This window comes from Argiope bruennichi, chromosome X1 (genome assembly GCF_947563725.1).
Source record: "Argiope bruennichi chromosome X1, qqArgBrue1.1, whole genome shotgun sequence".
NCBI classification, from domain to species: Eukaryota; Metazoa; Arthropoda; class Arachnida; order Araneae; family Araneidae; genus Argiope; species Argiope bruennichi.
Genome location: NC_079162.1, coordinates 109,212,480 through 109,232,355, shown reverse-complemented (window position 1 = coordinate 109,232,355; position 19,876 = coordinate 109,212,480). Strand labels below are relative to the sequence as shown.

Below are 19,876 nucleotides of genomic sequence, written 5' to 3'. Positions count from 1 at the left end.
AATAATGTAAATGTCAGAAGACAAAAATATATAAATTTAAGATGTCTAAAAATCAAAATTAAATTTGCTTCTTTTTCCCTGTTTTGCTAAAATGCATTTCATTAAAATTGACCAGTTTAAAGTTAATAAGCAGGAAATAATGGCTGAAGATGGCGAGTATCAGTAAGATTAGTAAATAAGTAAGTAGTTTAAGTAAGATCAGTCAGTAATTAAGTCATGTGAGTCAATTTTGAAGAACCATATCTCGTTATAAAAAGATGCCATTTTATTTTGATCATATTATTTCAAATTATACTCGAACAATAATGATAGAACATTCTGTATGGTCAATTGTACTTCAAAGCGGCGAAATTAATTGACGATTCTCCTGCAGATCGGAAATGTTCCTCCAAAGATAAAAACGTTTTATTTCCTTCATTCCGACTAGAACTTCTTATGAAAGCCTTCAATTGCGCTAACAGTCCATTTTCGTTAAAATCGATTCGTAATAGAAACCGCTCGACTTCATTTTTCGTATTAATCCACTCAAAATAATAATAATTAATTAATTAATAACATTGAAGACTCAGATTTTCCACAAGAGTATAAACAATCCGAACGTCCGAGCTGTTTCCAAGCAGCGATTAACACATTCGGTCTGATTTTGCATTCACATTAGCGTTATGTATATGTTACCGTTAAAGTATATAATGCAGATATTTCATAGAATACCTAGTTATTCCATGAAATAACTGTTCATGTCCGTTAAAGTGTGTAATATGTTATTAATTTGACACTTTAACTAGTTATTCTATGAAATAACTAGGTATTCTATAAATTAACTAATGAGAGACAGTTAAAGTGTAAAATAAACAATTTATCTAAAATGAAATTAAACTAATGATAGAGAATTAAAATGAAAAAGAAGCAATTTATCTAATTTATGCAGCGTATAAATGGTATTTATGGAAACGTACGATAAAATCATTTGTTACAACAAGGATTACTAAAATGACACTTGGAATTACAAAGAACATTATTTCTAAAACAAAAACATTTTTTGTTGACACACTGGGTTTTACACGAACATTTTTTAAATAAGTACCTAAACTTTGAGCTGTAGCAACCGACTGGAGCGATATTTCTACATCCGGTACTTCTTCGATTTTAATTAATTTTTGTTCGGAGATACTGAACTGGGATCGGGAATATAATTGTTTTATGCAGTAGGGGTGGAAGGTAAATGTATTTGTCGTGCGAGATAAATGATATAGATTATTTTACACTTTAACATGCTGCAGATCGTTATTCTATGAAATAACTAGTTAAACCAGGAAATACAAGAGTTTTACACTTTAACGGACACGATCAATTATTTCATGGTATAACTAGGTATTCTATATAATAACGGATTTAATACTTTAACGGTAACATATATACAGTTTGGTTTAGAACAGTAAATATTCTAGCTCGAATAAGTTATATTCATGTTTGAACAAGAAATTTCTTAATTTTTACTGTAATATTCTTCATTTCTTACTTCAAATTATTTTTTAAATCAAAAGCATGTGTATCAAAACAAGCCTGTAAAAAATGTGATATTCAAATGGAAATACTCTGAAATTTTAATCTCATTTATAATATATTAATACTTTCAATGAATATAGAAGAATTTCTTACTATTTCTTCTATGATATTGCTGGATTTTTCGATAGTAAAATAACTAGTATTTCTTACTTTTTACTACGCTACGAAAATGATCTTTAAAACCTTTATATTTTTATTATTTTCTGCTTTTTAGTTTTAAATATATTTCGTTATTAGTGGTTAGGTATTTTACGGAATCGGAAAGTTATGATTCTGATATTAATTTATATGTGTAAATTCCTGAGAAATCATTTTTTTAATTAAATTAATATATTAATTAATAATTAGGAACTCTAAAATTGTTAAAATATTTGAAATCAGTAAACAGTAACAATAATATAACTACTGTAAAAAATAATTCTCTTACGAAATTTAAGAACTCTTCTACACGAGGAAATAAATGAAAAAAACCATTAGAAAACTGCATCTTTACAACCATAAAGCATGAGAATTAATCAATAAGCCACATTGTCAATTGTCATTATTTAATCAGAGTTTTGAAGCATTGTACCATAATATTTCTTGTTTAAATGAGATGTATGTAAAGTGCAAAAATGTTTTTGGATATAATATGTTAATTTTTCTCATTATGATATTTATATAAGTTTTTTAATTGTCTTTCTTTTATCATTTTCAGTTTCAACTCAGACGATGCGAGAAGTGGTAAGATAAAATCATTTCAATTTCAAAAATGTCTCTTTTCTTTTTTAAATGATATTTTTTACATAATTATGTAATTAAAATTATTCCTTTTGAATGAATGAATTAAATAGTTTAGTAAAATAGTTAACTGCAATTTTTTTTTATATATAATTTTAAAATTTCGTTCTGCGGTTATTTATTTATTTGTATTTTTTATGTGTTAAGTTGTGAATTTTAAATAATTTTAGTTTGAAAACCTGATGTGTTAAAAATAACAGAAAATGGAATAACTATTGGTTTAGCTAAATTTTCTAATGATCGAGAGTAAATGTAAATCATATAAAAAAAAGCAGATGAAAATACTGACTAAAGAAAAAATAGACAGATTTTTCAATAATGAAAGCGACCAATTGGAATATGCTTATCTTATAATTAATACAGTGACCATCTGTGACGATTGAGATGATAGCTATGTCTTTATTTTATTGCTGTTATTCCCCTCTTCCTTTCTCGCTCCGATGACAGAAACGAAACTTTCAAAACTTACATTTTTTATCTGGTTATATTTTTTACTTCATGAAGTCGACTAAAATCAATTTTCCTTTATCTATGAATATCAGTGAAATGGTTTATTTTTTAATTCGAAGGGAATCAGCAAATCAAAACTAATAACAAATATTACAGCTTTATTAATCAAACCTTAAAAGAAATCTAAGAGAAATATACTATAAAGTTCATAAAATACATACCAATCAGAAAAACACATTTATCGCTTATTTCATAATCATATAACAAGCAAGTAGTTATTTTTAAAGGCAACTTCTGCTGTTTTGTAAGTTTTTCAACACTACTACATTTTAAATTGCCCAGCAACGATCGAGTGAACTTTCTCAAAGGTCCACTCGATGGGAAAATGCACAATTGGTTTCGGCAGGAGTCGGAGTTGAGTAATGTATAAGAGTTGAGGATATTATTATGGGGAAAATAGCCTTTTAAGCCAAATTTTCTTTTTTTTCTTTCATCGTTAATAACATGTTTATTTTTCTTATTTTGCATTTCTTTTTACTTGAAAATTCGGGAGGCGTGGAACTTTGAGACTTACGAAAAAGTGTTTTCAATTTTTATTTGCTATAGAAATAGGTTACGGTTGGTAAATGTTTAAAGAATTTCAGATCTATAAAAACTATGTCGGATCTAACGGATTTGAAATGTTTTATTTCATTTATGAGTGAGTTGATCTCATGCACCAGAATCGAATTTTATTAAAGAATACTAGAGATCGGCGTTTCAATTATTTAAAAACAAAAATCCGATAGTTATCTGAAAATGATTGATGGTAAAATGAAGTCTTGAATTACAGGTAGAATGAATGCCATTAAAACATAAATATTTTCTGCGTATTTTCATTAAGTTTTCAGAATATTGTAGGTTTTCAGGATTATTTGTGTTATAAATGTTTTTATTCTTCTCGACTGAAAAAGACATAAATAAATTAAATGCTTTAAAAAAATAATTTAGAAGCGAGTAATGTGATTTGTTAAAAATTAAAAAAAAAATTGTTAAGAAAAATTTTCGAAAGCAATAAAAAAATTTATTTTTTATTTCATTGTAATAATTTTTGCTTGTATTTTTTATTTTAAAATATAGATTTTGCGAAAACGCATGACATTTAAAGTTGTTTCTTTATTAAAATATTGATAAATGATGATGCATTTTCTATGTTTGCTATGCTTTTTCTTTCATAATTTGGTAAATTTATCTTGCGTTTTTCGTCAAGAAGTAATTGTATTTTTATTTGTACAGGAAGGAGTTCCATTTTTCGATGAGCCATCAACTTCGAGGTAATTGAAATCGTGAGATATTTTACTATAAGATATTAATCATTTACCGAATTAAATTAAAACTTGCGATAATTCTAACGTTTATATGCAGATATCATTATTCTCTTTAAAAATCTTTATAAATTAGCAGTTAGTTTTGTGTTTTAACTATTTTTCGCTTTCTCTTACTTTTTCCTGGTTTGTTTATATATGCTGAAATTTAACGTACTACAATAACATAATTTTTTGGGGCGTTTTTTCTCTCTCCTCAAAATTTGAAAGAAGTTGAAACGTAAAAAAGTTAAGCTTTTTCCCATTCTCAAATCAATCTATTGGTGATTTTCCATGTTAGACGGTTCATACTATAAAATTAAAAACATATTTTTTCCAAAATTCCTTCAATAAAAATTGAAAAAATTCTTGAAAATTATTGCCAAACTTTATAAATTACTTTTGAAAAAATAGTCAATATAAAGATGTTTAAAATTTAATAATTGTTATATTCAAAACCCAGTTACCTGAAAGAATTGGAATATCCTAAAAATATCCAATAAGTCAAGACTTATTCACTCTCTGGCTCTCAAAGAATTACGCAATACACACTTTTATAAAGAGCGTCATCATGATGATTGAAACTCTTTTTTCATAAATATACAAGGTGATTATAATCAAAGTCCCTCGGTCAAAATGCTGTAAAAAATAACCATTCGTCAGAATAGCTTCAAATTTGAACAGAATATTCTTGAAGAAGAAAAAAACGGTATGGCATAATTCAGAAAAAATTTCAAATATATGGCGCTGTAAGTGGCGTAACAAAAGTGGATTCGGTTACAAGTGATATTTTGAATTTCGATTCTTGATACGACGACTCTACTTGAGTTGTACATTAAATCAGCTGCACTGTTGAATGTGCATTATTTTTTGACTGAAAAAATAGCTTCCTAGTCATTTAACATTTGTGGCACTGTCCGTGGAATGCCCGTCTACCACGGCAAGGTCGTAACTCACTGGATGAGAGAAATCAGGTTTTAATTATCCTTAGGCCAAAATTTGCGCAAAAATACATAATGATTCGGATTTTTATTGTCATGGGGTCAAAACGCTCGTAAAAAGAAATAATGAAAATGCCCTTAATTATCCCTAGACTTACGCAAGACATGTTCAATATGCTGTCCACTATTTTCTACCACAAGTTGAAATTTATAAACAGCATGCTCCACCACAGACATAAGTGTCTCAGAGGACACTTTGTGAGTGTGTTGCGTAATTTGTGCTTTAGATTCCACAAATAGGGCCACTGAGCAGAATTTTTTAAGATAACTCCATACCCAGAAGTCACAAGGTCCGGTGATCTTGAAGACCAGGCTGTTGGAAAATGACTGCTGATAATTCACTCAATTCCAAAATGCCTGTTGAGCAGTTGCATCACTGGTTTTACAATGTACGGAGGAGCGCCTTCTTGCATGAAAATGATTCTATCTAGTCATGCTCGCTGTTCAAGTATTGGAATGACTTGGTTGCGCTAAAGACTCTCATGGCATTTACCATTGACGGTATAGGTAACGGGACCCGCAGGACACATCTCCACGAAAAAAGAATGCCCTACTGTAAATGATGTCCTCAACCCGCACTACGCAGTTACAGTCGCGGTTCTGGTGCACGTGCGAATGGATTTTCTGTTGACATAGTTTAGGAGATAGAAATGGGCTTCGTCTGACCAAGAAATGTTCCATGGCCATTCATTGTCCATTTCCGTGCGAGCAAGAAATTCCAGAGCAAAAGTATGTCTTACTGGCAGGTCAGCAGGAAGCAACTCCTGAACATGGGTAATTTTGTGTGGATAGCAATGTAAGATATTGCTTACAATTTTATACACCAAGCTCACAGGCACATCTAAAGATCGGGCAATTACCCGCACATTGCACACCACTGCTCTCCGCTTCCTATAATGCTGTGGTGACTTCTTCTACTGACGTCAAAGCAATTGATTTCCTCCCTCTGTCAGATTTCACTTCAAAAGAACGTATCTCTTCGAATTTCTGAATCATTTTCTTTAGATCCTTGGTCGACATCGGATCATGGCCTTTTTTATATCCTTTAATGGCCGAAATTTCTTTAAAGCTGCCAGCGCATAGTCGCCGTTCTTGCAAAAGAGTTTCACAAGCAAAGCAGGATCTTTCACTTGAGAGCTCCTCATCTGCCATGTGAGGAGAAAGCCATGTACCCTGCGTTTTTATAACAAATGCAATGTGTCGTGGGCATGAATGTCTCTTAATTTGCGTAGAATAAAACTTACGTAGCAATCTATTGATACACTTTGAAACATTTTTTCCTTATGCCTTGCTGTTTCTCCCTTCTCGAAGGATGTTCCTTTAAAACTTGAAACCATTCTGATCAATGATTTTTTATTTTTATTATTATTATTTTATTTACAGCATTTTGAAAGTGAGACTTTAATTATAACCACCCAGTATTCGCACGTGGATAATTTGCATATTAATAATTTATTTTTTACTGAATTATCACATATATTTTTGATTATTTCAGTTTTTTCTAAAGGTAATAATTTTACAATGAAATGAAGGGTAATTGTCCCCCCCCCTAGATTTGTATTTTATTATCTTTTAATATAATCCGCTGTTAGAGCTTTGTTGACAGTTTGATGAAAATACTGAAATTTCAATATCACTCTTAAACAAATTAGAGAAAATTCAATTTCAATTTTTTAATGAAAGAATTTTTAGATTTCCGACAGTTGCTTTATCGAAGCTAATTTTATAAAGATTTTTTCCTTGATTTTAATTTGGTCCACTGGTATATATATATATATATATATATATATATATATATATATATATATATATATATATATATATATATATATATATAACTTTTAAAATAATTTCGAAAGTTGAAAGCTATATTTTTAATATAAACCTGATATTTATGAACATTTGTAAAATTTTAAATTTTGAATATTAATTTTTCTTTTTCTGGAAAATTTATCTCAACTTTTATTTTAGATGATTCATTGCATTCAAAATAATACACTTTGTATCAAAAATTAAAGGCAAATTATTTTAATATAGATTGGATAATAAAATAATATTTATTTTTAAAGTGCCCCAGTTGAAGAAAGAGTACTCCGAAGAAGCAAACGTAAGGCTAGTCAACTTGAGAGTGGTAAGTTTATAAAGTGTCGTTAATTTATATTTCTAATTTCATTTAAGAGACCAATATATTTATTATAAATCAAAACAACACAATTATCTTTAGTTTTTTTTAATAGGTTTTTCATTCAATGATATTTTAGCAATATTAACTAATTATATAGCATTAGACATAAAATGTTAAGTAAGCTGGTGCCATTAATAAATTTCAATTACATATAAAGAAATCAAAAATTTTGATTGTTAGCCAATATGAAATATCTAAAAAATGTCAAATAAATGAGTAAGAATTTTAGTATTCAATGTTACTTCAGAAATATTTAACTGTATTATGACGAGTATTTAATACTGACCTACTATAGAGTAACTCATAATAAATTGTAACTCATAATAATTGTATTTTAATTTTAATATTTCTGTCGGGGAAATAGTCAGTCATTAATTGAAGAATTAGTAACTCGCATTGAAATCTGTTCATTCAAGTCAATTAATATAGCTGTTGTATTTTATCAGTTTTTGGAATAGCGCGTCGTTTTTGAACAGGGATTGCTGACAGCGTTTACCGATGGAATTACAAATGCCGTCATACATATCGAGAGGTATTGACTTGAAATAGCTGTTACAAAATATTTCTTATTTTATGCATGGCGAAAAGCTATTCTTACATTGTAAAATATCATTAAAAAAAACCGCTTTAAACATCAAGTGCACGTAATCAACGAAATTTATCAGGGATATTTTCTTATTTTTTTGTATGAACTTGATATTCTCTTTTCAATCTAATAATGTCTTCAAAGGAATTCCAACGCCAAATTTTTGTCTTCAAACGTTTCACAGTTAAAATTCAGAAACTTGTTAATGTTTATTGTAATTAATGTATTAATTTATTAGAGTTAATATTGGTATAGAATTATTTTCGTTGCTTCTATGTAACGAACCTTGTGGAAGCTATTATCAAACCGTCAATATAGTTTTTTTTAGGGCGGGGGGCTCGGCGAGTTTATTTATTGTTTTTGTATAATTTCTATGTTGAAGCACTCTTTTTAAAATAATCATTTTCTTTTTATTTTCAAAATAGTTGCACGAGAAATAAAACGTCAAAAAAGAAATCCTGGAGCTACTAAGAAAGAAGACCCTGTAAGTTAAATACTTTAAATTTTTCAATTTTTTCTCATTTAAATTATATTTTAAAAGAATGGTGATAAATAAGGGAGAATGTTGTAGTTTTGACGGATTGTGTTTTGATCATTTCAAATTGTCCTGGCAACTGATGAAGAAATTTGGAAATTTGTGCTACCAATCTTTTGCTTAGTTAATAATGTGGTGATTATTCGCGTTGGCATTGAAGGCGGTCGCTTCGTGACTCAATAACTAGGAGAGGGGCTCAAAATCTATATTGCACGAGGATCCAAATACTTTTTTTCTAAATCAAATAGGCAACTTATTTTAATTTACAAGGATGCTGTACTTTAAACAATTCTAATTTAAATCAACTTTGGTTCAAAATTCAGAATATTTTTCTTAAGATTTATTTATTTCAAATTTGTTTCCGGATAAGTGAGTTCTAGCTTCCTTTTTTTCTCTAACTGATTCACAAATCAACAGTTCTCCGCTATAAAAAGATAAAGAACGAAAAATTTTCTTTTACAAGAAATGTCAATTTTCCTCCCTTCACAAAGAATAAAAAAACTGTGACACTGGCCTCCCTTTAACATAATGAGGAAAGGAAGAGACTGTTTGGACACTTTTGCTTGTTTTCGTTTCCTGTCTGACGTCATAAGATGTTGCACTTTTTTTGCTGAATTTTTGAAGATAACTAGCTTTTGGACATCTTTTAAAGTGTGAAGACAAACCAATAAAGCTTTTCAAAAGTAAAAATGCAATTGTTTACAGTTACCATAATTTTTTTTATTTGCATTTTTGAATGAATTAAAGAGAATTTATTCGCTAATTTTCCACGTACGTTATAAATTTTTATAAGAAAATTTAACATAACGTATTACGAAATATAATGAATAATAGTTAAAAATGATACGATAATTTTAATGTTTGTTTGCAACATACTTATTTTCATATCAATTCAATATTTTCTTAACATATATTGGTGTGTAACGCATATCAAAATATATAAAGGCTAATACTTAACAATTTCTGGAACATGTTTCATTGTTTAAATGTGATTCGATTGAAATGAGGCGCTTAACATTTTTTTTTTTTAATGTAAACACAATTTGCAGTAAATGAAAGAAAAAAATTCATAATTTAACTTGAAAACAACATGCAACTTTTCTTACCAAATTATACTGCATACGCCTGAAAATTGAAAAATATTTAATCAATTCTTGAGGTCTTTAAATAAAAAATATATTCTTCTTTAAATATTTGGCGCTCCACATAGGACAAAAAAAAATCATAGCCGCATTCACAAACAAGGCATGAGTGGTAAACAACAAATGGATTTACTAAATACTGGTGAAAATTGCTTGAGGTAGTTCAGCTGTTTACTGCAATACAGCAGCACATGCCGACCGTATGATTACTATCTGTTATCGTTATATTTTAAGGTTTCAGAAATTTTTTATAATTGAGACAACATATTTCATTTTTGTTTTTTGCAAACTATTATTAAATTGATATTTTTTTTAAAGGGGAATGTAAAGAGACCTGTGTACCTAAAGCCAGGCCTTCCAAATGTCAGGTATTTAATACTATGATACATTTGATTATATTATCTAATATAATTTTAATCATTTAAAATGTTATTTAAAATTAATTATTCTATCTCTGAATTTATATTGAAATCTAATCGCTTATTTATAAACATCTGGTTAAATTTATTTTAAAATATTTCCTTATTACTTTCATGTTAATGGCTCCTACCATTTAACATGAATGAATAATTAGCTTTCAGAATGTTTAATGTCATTTCCGTCTAATGAAAATCCAAAAACATTTAATTTCTTTACGGCCACCATATCTTAGATAATTTTTTGGTTATTTTTGAATTTTTTCTATGCTTTTATATTACTAAAACCCCAAACTGGAGCATTTTTGTGTTCATATAATGTCGGGTAGGATTTATTAAGTAAACATGCAAATGAAATATTAAAAATAAAGTTTTTGCAATTTTTTTAAAATTTAATATCTCACAATAAAGTTATTTCAGGTACGTATTTATTGCTAAAGTTAATACCCTATTTATGATTATCTTCAAGAATAGTAAAGTTATTGATGACAAATTCTCAGATTCTCATCTATTTTTGCTAACAAAAGGGAATCTATCTACGTTCTTTTTCAAAGATTCGAATACTTTCCTCGCCTTTGTAAGATATGACTAGGAGACATCAATAAATTTAATTTGTCAGACGTTATTTTCTGGCAGTTTTAAGAAAATCGAGTTCGAAAGAATTTTTATATACTTGTCAAGTTTCACAATATTTAAGGAACCTGCGGTCGAGCGGGTAAGTGCGCTTTTCCATAAGCATGAAAATATCTGAATCGAATCTGCTGCTGGAGCGTTTATTTTATTTTTCATTCTCCACCAACTTCTCAAATTAGATGTAAAATAATTATGCAATTTATGAACATTTAATACACAATTTTGACCGAAAAAATAAAGCTAAAAATTTTTTTCATAATTTTTCCTAAAAATTTGGACAATTAGAGTACTTTTTTTTGAACGGTTTCTTCTGCCAGTTGGATGTTATATTTCACATGCTGCACGGACTTTGTATTTCAGGCCTTAGGATGGCAATTGGCTTTAAGGAATTCTAGACAAAGATCGATTTTTTTGCAGAGATTTTTAAAATAAACAGGGATTTTCTATCGAAATTGATAATTCAATAATCATAATATATCTGTTTTTAGAATTATGTAGAAGCTGTAAAACAAAGTGTCCAGTACAGATATTCGACATAGAGACTGCGTGAAGATGCAATAGAACGTTTCACTCTCAGCCATGTGCTTTGTAGAAAACGTCAAACATACAGAGTATGCATATATGTCACTGAATTTTTTTAAGTTGGAATTTCCTGGATTTGTCTTCAAAGTTTTCTTCCCTAAATAAAGGGAAATAAAATAAATTTCATTTCGTTTCAGCAATTTTCATTAAAAAAATTTCATTTACATAAATAGCAATTTAATTTGATTTTAAATAGTGAGATATTTTTCTCTTCTGAATTTAGCCATTACAACGTCTTTGAAATTTTGTATATTATTTGAAATTTTGTATATTATTTGAAATTTTTTAAAATAATATTTGGATAAAAATAAATATGCTTATTCATTATTATTACTAAACATAAATAACACTCGACTGACTTTTTCACTCCTAAATAAAGGCTTTAAAAAATTTATCGCACAGATTTTTGCTGAAATATTTATCTCATAGAAACGTAAATAATCAATGTGCGTTCTTAGTAAATCTTCTAAAAACGTTGCATTAAATAATACTGAATTCTCTTTTCCCAAATAAAGATAAGCTATTAAGAAGGCAGGCGTTCTTATTACTGTAGCATCTCTATTGTTATTTTTCTTCAGAGGATTCTAATGAACTGTTTCGTTACATTTTTTTGATAATTATTTTGCAAACAATTATATAGCTTTTTCACAGCTCTTTTTTCTTAAGAAATGAAAGTAATATAATCTAAATTAGCAGCAATTTAATTTACAGTACTAGAATTATTTAAATCAGTATTCATTCAAAAGATTTTAAAGAGTTTTATATAGATAGATATATATATCTCAATCCGCTTTTTTTTTGTTGTTGCTGCTGTTGTTAAGCGCATAGCTACAAAACTTTTGTATAACAAATTAGAAAAATAATGTTCCCATTATATCCAATTTTCCCCATTACATCTTTTTTTAGATACTAATAAAATCAAATACACTATACAATTTTTCTCTTATTTGAAAAAAAAAAATATTTGCATTATGTTATAAAAGGCTATAAAAATTTGTAACAGGAAATTACATAATTTTGTAGATATATGTCGGACAAAGAAATGGAGGACATATTTAATCCCAAGCGGCCAGTACCAAAGTTGAAGGTGTTGGTAAAATCTAAAAGGATTGCGAAAACTACCCAAGCATCTGGTAAATTTCTGGTTGTTTTCCTGGATATCGTACATAGTTTTATATACCGTGTGGGCAAAAAGTCAGTAAACACTTTAAAAATTCATAAAACCCGTAAAATTAAGCAAAATAAAAAACGGTTTGCAGATTTAACATCGATAAATCACGGGATTCTTTTTAGGTAAGGTGAAAAAAAAATTAATTCAAAAATCAATCGATAGTTGACGTTTCGTACATAAGTGAAAGAATAGACATGCAAAAAACAAAAATAATGTTATCAAATAATTTATTATTGCTATATGTGTTCATAATGTCCACCAGAACAAGTGATTACCCATTGCAGGCGTGTCCCAAGTGCAGGAACGGCAGAGTGCAGCATGTCCGGCTATATACATGACATCTCTCGGCGGATTGAATCTTTCAATTCCGACAGATTGGATGGAAAGGATCGATACACCCGGGATTTTAAATTTCCCCATAGCCAAAAGTCTGTTTGTGTCATACCTGGTGATCGAGAATGCCATGGATACTTGCAACGTCTACTAATTTTTCTCTCTTCCCAGAAGGTCTGTATGAGGAATTCCTTGACTGGAATAGCAGTGTGACTTGTTGCTCCATCTTGCTTAAACGTAACAGCAGAAAGCGCAACTTTTTTACGCAAACATGGAGCAAACTTTTTGCGCAGGAGCGTTAAATAACGCTGACCATTTACTGTCACCGTTCTCCACTCGTTTAACGGACACAGTGTTTCAAAGAAGAAAGGTCCTATGATGAAGGAACCTGTGAACTCACACCACACTGTGACTTTGGGGGAATGCAGTGGTTTCTCAGCGTACACTCGTGGATTTAACGTCACCCAGATACTATACTTATGAGTACTAATGTCGTGACGGAGCGAAAAATGAGCTTCATCTGTTCACAACATGTTAAAGACCCTGGAGGGATCTTGTTCAATTTTGGAGAGAGCCCACGTCGCAAATGCTTTTCTCTCTATAGTATCCGATGCTAAAAGTTGATGGCAAGACTGTAATTTGTATGGATACTCATTAAGAACTCCATGAAGAATGTTGCGTACCGAGAATGATAGTAATCTCAAGCGTCTGTCAGCTTCTGCACTGCTAGTCCTTGCCGCGGTTTCGGAAGCTAATTTTTCCATTTCGGCTGCAACGCGCTCCGAACGTGTCTGCATTAGACTTGGTCGTCTGGACCTTACACTATAAATCTCCTTAAATCGCTGAACAAGCTTTATGAGACCTACCACTGTTAAACGTCCTTTCCCATTCACATTTTTCTGAAGTCGGAATTTACGCAGTGCAACAGTCGCTGATTCCTGGTTCAGGTAAAACAGCTTCATCAACAAAGCTTTATCTTTTTCACATAGCATCCTTGTTTACTTACATAGCATGCAACGGAGAACTGATTCTTGTTCAAGAGCGTAAGTATTTATAATCTTCTGCCTCATTTGCACGTTTCCAACTAAGTCGTTCATACCAGCACCACCTATCGGATGTTATATGAATTTTTTTTTCTTACCTAAAAAAATCCCGTGACTTATCGATGTTAAATCTGCAAACCATTTTCTATTTTTCTTAATCTTACGGGTTTTATGAAATTTTAATGTTTTTACGGACTTTTGCCTACTTTTTGCCTACTTTTTGCCCTCCCGGTATAACAAAATAATTCTGTAATTTTTCATAACTATCAATACCTTATGAAAGTTAATTTTTACTTTTTAAAACATTTTAAAATTGTCTGTCGTGGCATTTAAAATTAGAAAACTCATTTTAACTTGGTACTATTTAAAATATTAATCAGTTAAAGTTACATTTAAAATATAATTAAAAAATTTGTATATATCATTAGAATTTTTAATAATAATCAAAGTTGGAATACCTATAGAATCACATTTCTTTTAACTGCTTAGATGCAAAATTTTAAAATTATTTTTCTTATTCGTAGCACGTAATGTTCGTACAACTAAAAAAAACAGGCCACCACCTAGAAGGGGTATGACGATGAGAGTACGCCTGCCACCACCTAGAAGGGGTATGACGATGAGAGTACGCCTAGGTGAGTTGATATTTTTTAAACAACTAATACAATTTGAAGTTATTTCTAAAATTTCTAGTATTAATTTTTAAAATTTAAAAATTAATATGAAGATTTAATTTTAAAAGTTTGAAATCACCGCCGATGGAAAGAATATGAATTTTTGAAATATCTTAATAAAATTAATTTAAGAATTGAAACTTTAAATTAATTTACCCATTATTTTATATTTTATGGAGTGAAACAGTTAGCTTAATAGAACTTAGTTATACTTAAATGGAACCCCCCCCCCAAAAAAAATGTTAAGCTATTTTATTACTAAAATGTGTATCCGGACACATAAGTCAGAGGGCTTATATATATATGGAATTGTATGTATGTTGTATATTAAAACAAATATGGGATTGTATATACTTTGAGTTTATGTTATAGTTATTTCATAGAAAAGTATACTTCCTGTTTTCATTCAGATTGAATGCGATATTCTCATTGAACACGTAAGAGCGGCATTCAGTATTTCGTAATTCCAATAATTAATGTTATAACTTAAAGAATTTCAGTTTTCAAATTGTTTCACATTAAAACCCAACTTTTTTCTTGTAAGAAATATATTTTTGAATTGGTTAACAAACATGCTGTTCTTTTCTCACAAAATATGAAATCTTGAAAATTTATTCAGAACGTAGAAGATTTGAGAAGGACCCGAAATGAATATCTGGAAATTTTCTGGGAAGTCTGAAATTGATTTCAGTGAAAATATCCGTTTACACAGCATTATCCCTTCTCAAAACATTTTTTAAATGAACTGTCGTTTTTAGTTAATAACATTTCACCGTATGTTTACACCGAATGTGTAAACAATCCGTGCTTAAGAACATTTTTTTTTTTTTTTTTTTTTTGCCGGTTCATGACATTTCTAATATCAATTTTATTGATATTTAGATCTTGAAATTCTGAGAATAATGTAATTATTTTATCTATTTCTCAATTATTTAAAATGGTAACATAGCATTATGCTAAATTAAACATTTAAGAATTATAATACAATATCACTTGGTAAGACATAATCCATAAAATTATTTAGAAAAGATATGAAAAGGCTATCTGGTCAGTTCCAAAGTATGAAACTTTCTACGTTACAGCCTATCAGATTTTTTTGTTTTAACAGAGGTTTCTCTTTTAATATACACTAGTCGCCGTATGCGATCAGCTGGTTGGCCGGGGATATTGGTTATATTTAATTTCGATTCAATCGCTTACACATAATTTCGTGTTCATGATTCTATCAATGTGTCAGACATTAAAACCTGTTATTTTAATCGTCTTACGCACGCCCTGTTTATTGTGTACATGATATTTCTCTAATGAAGATCAGTCTATTGTAATTAATATAATTTAATATTTGGTTAATCTCTTTTGTAACTTTCTCTGTATTGAAAAGTCATTTTCTATCCATCTGTAAACTACACAGATATTAAGCAGAATTCTCTTTCTTTGGCTTTCAGCAATGGGAAAAAATTGCGCGATTAAATATTTGATGAAACAAAGAAAACCGTATGAATTTCAGGTCAGCAATGAAATCTGCTGTTGGACATTTAAAAAAAATTTAAAAATTTCCAAAAATCAAGAAATATTTTGCGCGATTATTAAATTGTCATCTTTAAAACGACAAAAATTTTTTAAGATTTTGGAACTGAGTAAAAACCATTTTTAATATATATTTTCGGAAGTTATCGGGTGAAAATGCCAAAATTTTGCTCAATTTTCAATTAATTAAAATTCTAACTAAAATGTTTGAAAAATCGCTCCAATGTATGTATTTCTATCCTTCAAAGTGCTTCCTTCTTAAATGTCAAATTTGGTAAATGTAAGTTACATGGAGTGATCTGCATAGCACCAACATATACTTTCATCTTTATTATTAGTAGAGAATAGAGAATGTGAAAAAACGAGCTTTATAAATTCATATGTTTCAGTTTGACTGTTCTTAGTATATTTGAAATATACTGTTCTTAATCAAACTGCCAGTTATAGTGAAAGAATGAATTTACTAATTCCTAATTGTTTCTCTTATTTTTAGTCAGAAAAGTAAAGAAGGACAATGAAAGTAAAGAAAAAGAGCAGCCTTCAACTCCTCCTACTAGTGATGACGAATGACTGAACTTTAGTGAATCCTTTAGTTTCGATTAACTTTAATTTTTATTCAAAATTCAAAAATTGTATTGTATACGAAGTCTAATGCTGCATCATATGCGATCACACATCTTAAAAAGTAATGAGACAAAAGTGACAATAAAAGCTTCAAAATATTTAATGATGTTAAATAATATAAAAATAAAAATTCAAAAATGATTGTGGTCAAAAAACTTATATCAAGATGCAACTTATTTTTATGACTAATCTTATGAGGCTATATAATAATCTCATGATGTTTTTCTGTAAAACAAATTTCATCTACAGTTTTATTTTACTGATCTCTTTAATTGAGATCACTTATTTTGCAACTACACGAATGAAGATTCATCATTATATCTTCTAAGGAAAGGAGGAACATTAATGAACACAAACTTTCTTCATTTAAGTTCATTTGAAAATGGTTCAAAATCATCTTCAGTGAATTAAATTATCTTTCACAAGTTTTTGTAGATGATGTGCGAATGCTACGGAAAATTTTGAAAGATGGAACATTTAGTAATTTAGAGCATTCAAGCATTTTAACTTTCTTCCGTGTGAAATATAAAAAAAGAAAAAACTATCATCGTCAAAAAATTCAAACTTGAGATTTGGTTTTTCTAATGAAGTACATGTGAACACTATAACTACAAGTGTGAGTTAGATGAATAAAATTTGGTACACAGATTTAGCATCTAAATTGTAGATTGTAACAGGTTTGGGAACAAAATCTATCGGGTTGATTGTCTGTCGCTCTGTACTTTCGTATACAAGTTAGCGCGATGACTGAAAAATGCAACACTATATATAAACGAAGTTTGATATGTGCTCTTTGTATTAAAATTGTAGCTCTAATTCAAATTGGCTTTGAACCGGTATAAAAAAGACACCAAAAACACATATTCGGTTAATTTTACTCTACTACAAAAAACAACTCTTATGGGCGGAGGTATAACCTTATTTTTCCGAAAAAATTTGGGAAATGAAATTCTATATTGATTTCACTGCTTCAGTTAGATAATTATTTCTTTTTGCTGGAATTGGTTTAAAAAAAAAGGGTTCAAAGACTAAAGATATAAAATAAATTTACCCAAAGTAGTAAATATTATAATTATTCGATCAATGTTTTTATGATACTTTTTTATGAGTTTTATTTAAATGCATTCAATATACAAAGGTACTAAAATTTTTAGGAAAGTATCATTATGAATAGTGTTTCTATAGAATACGAAAAAAAATCTACCTTTTTTTCCTAATATATTAAGATAAAAAGTGGATTTTATGAATTCAAAATTAAAGTGTAGGAGAAAAAAGTTTTGAAATTTGGCAGAAGCAGGATTTCCAATCACTGAAGATTTGTTCTTAATAATTGCTTATGAAAGTTCCTGAGAACGCACGAGTGTTTTAAGAAATTTAAACATTATTCCCTTTAGAGCATTGTAGACACAATGTACGTATGTATTAAAATAATAAATACAATTCAGAAGTGAATACAAGTTTTAATATATGCATTAAAACATTACCAAAATACATTCGAATTATAAGCGATATCTTGACATTATTTTATTAGGAAATTCAAGAGACAGAGAAAAAATAATTGAATGACCTACGAATTTAATTGAAGAACTTTACAAACAGCAAAATGTCACTGTTTAGAGGAATCTCGAATTGTTAACAGGAACTGAAAAATACATGAACAATTCTTGAAATCTCAGAAATATAGTACCGAAGACTTTTTTTTTTGTACATAAAATACATTAAATATGCATTATGTATAAGACTGGCTATCAGGGTACTATGAGACCATTTTAATTAAAGGTAAAACATTTTCATTGTGTTTGTAACTTGCATTGAATCTATGTAGCTAGTTATTTTCGAACTGAAGTTAAATAACCAAAAATTCTTCCTTATTCTGAATCATCATATACAAACAGAAATTTTGCATAATTTAAAGACAAAAAGAAATGACACTTATTTGCAACAAATTTAAGTATGATATGTTCAAAAAAAGTCAAAGCTATTTTTTTTTCAGGTTGAAATTTGTATCTTCGTTAAGGTAAAGAATTTTATGCAATTCTATTTAATTTTTTGTCTTTAACATCATCATCTTCTGCGGATTAATCGCACTGATTTTGTGATCTGATGCATGCATACTCCAACGATTCGATAAATAATCTATCTTGGCCGACTCTAGACTCATCTGCATGAAAAAGTAACGCATTTTTGAATCTACAGTTAAAAAGCTGATTTTGGAGAATACGAGCATTGCATTCACATGAAAATGAATCGGATTTTTTTTTTTTTTTTTTTTTGTAGAGACAACCTTTTCTTTCGATAACTAAATTTTTTCCAACTCATTTTCAGTACATATTTTGCAAAAGTATCGAACTGAGAGTAAAAATTTCATTAATTATTTTTTGCACTTTAACCATATTTATGCCTACATTTTGGGACTTAATTTGATTATCGAGCTGATAAACTTCGCGTGGTCATTTTCAGTGGCATTGGATGCAAATAGGTGCATTGTTTGGAAACAGTTGCGGATCTAAACCCAAAGACCTTTTTCAAAGAAGTTTGCTACAACGTAAGAAGTTTCTATGTTGAAAAAAGTAGATCCATTTTTATTTGACTAGCCCGGCATATTAATTACAGATCTGAAATTGATTCTCAATAATTCACATTTTAAACCTCAATATGAAAATTTTTACTAACCGTACTCTATTAACACAAAAATATCATCAAGCATCTCTTCTATTCATAAAGACATTGGAATATCTCTACCTGAAGAAGATATTCTTTTATCAGAGAACATATTTTGTTCAAAAATGACCTAGAATGATCTAGCAATTTTAGTTATCTAAACCCTTCAACTTCTTCTATATATTTGGCCTATCATATTTAAACTATTCTGCATAAATATTCGCTCTAAGTTACATTATACTAGCCCATCGATTTAAGCAATCGTCAAATCCATTTGGTTACTATTACGACTTCTACGTAATGCTCTTCTACAACAATTTTCGAAGCTTCTGCTTTCTTATTACTTTTCATAGTTTCTTTAGACGATAATTTTTTAAAAATATCGCCATGGGATTCAAATAAGAAAGAAAGTAAAATTACAAATTCTCAGCTTAAATTTTATATATCTCCAGAAAGAGTGAAAGTAAGATAATTATGGCAACCTTTCATAAAAAGAGGCTCATTTTTTACATAAACAGTCAAAGCAATTGAGATTTAAAACACCAGATTTGATATTTTCAAAGTAATTTCAAGTGGTAAGAATCGAAGAAAAGACTTCAAATAAGGATTAAATTCTTCAAATCG

The 19,876-nt window shown here is 29.1% G+C and overlaps 1 protein-coding gene across 1 annotated transcript in view; it reads left to right on the top strand.

The window, feature by feature from the left end:
• LOC129958819 (uncharacterized) overlaps positions 1 to 16,543 on the top strand; it is a 28,177-nt gene extending 11,634 nt beyond the window's left edge. Inside the window, exons 4-11 of the mRNA XM_056071515.1 lie at positions 2,264 to 2,289; positions 4,072 to 4,109; positions 7,210 to 7,271; positions 8,337 to 8,395; positions 9,907 to 9,956; positions 12,243 to 12,352; positions 14,291 to 14,401; positions 16,461 to 16,543. Of these exons, the coding sequence (XP_055927490.1) occupies positions 2,264 to 2,289; positions 4,072 to 4,109; positions 7,210 to 7,271; positions 8,337 to 8,395; positions 9,907 to 9,956; positions 12,243 to 12,352; positions 14,291 to 14,401; positions 16,461 to 16,537 (533 nt within the window). The 3' untranslated portion in view covers positions 16,538 to 16,543. The remainder of the gene's footprint in view (positions 1 to 2,263; positions 2,290 to 4,071; positions 4,110 to 7,209; positions 7,272 to 8,336; positions 8,396 to 9,906; positions 9,957 to 12,242; positions 12,353 to 14,290; positions 14,402 to 16,460) is intronic.
• Positions 16,544 to 19,876: the final 3,333 nt, after the last annotated feature.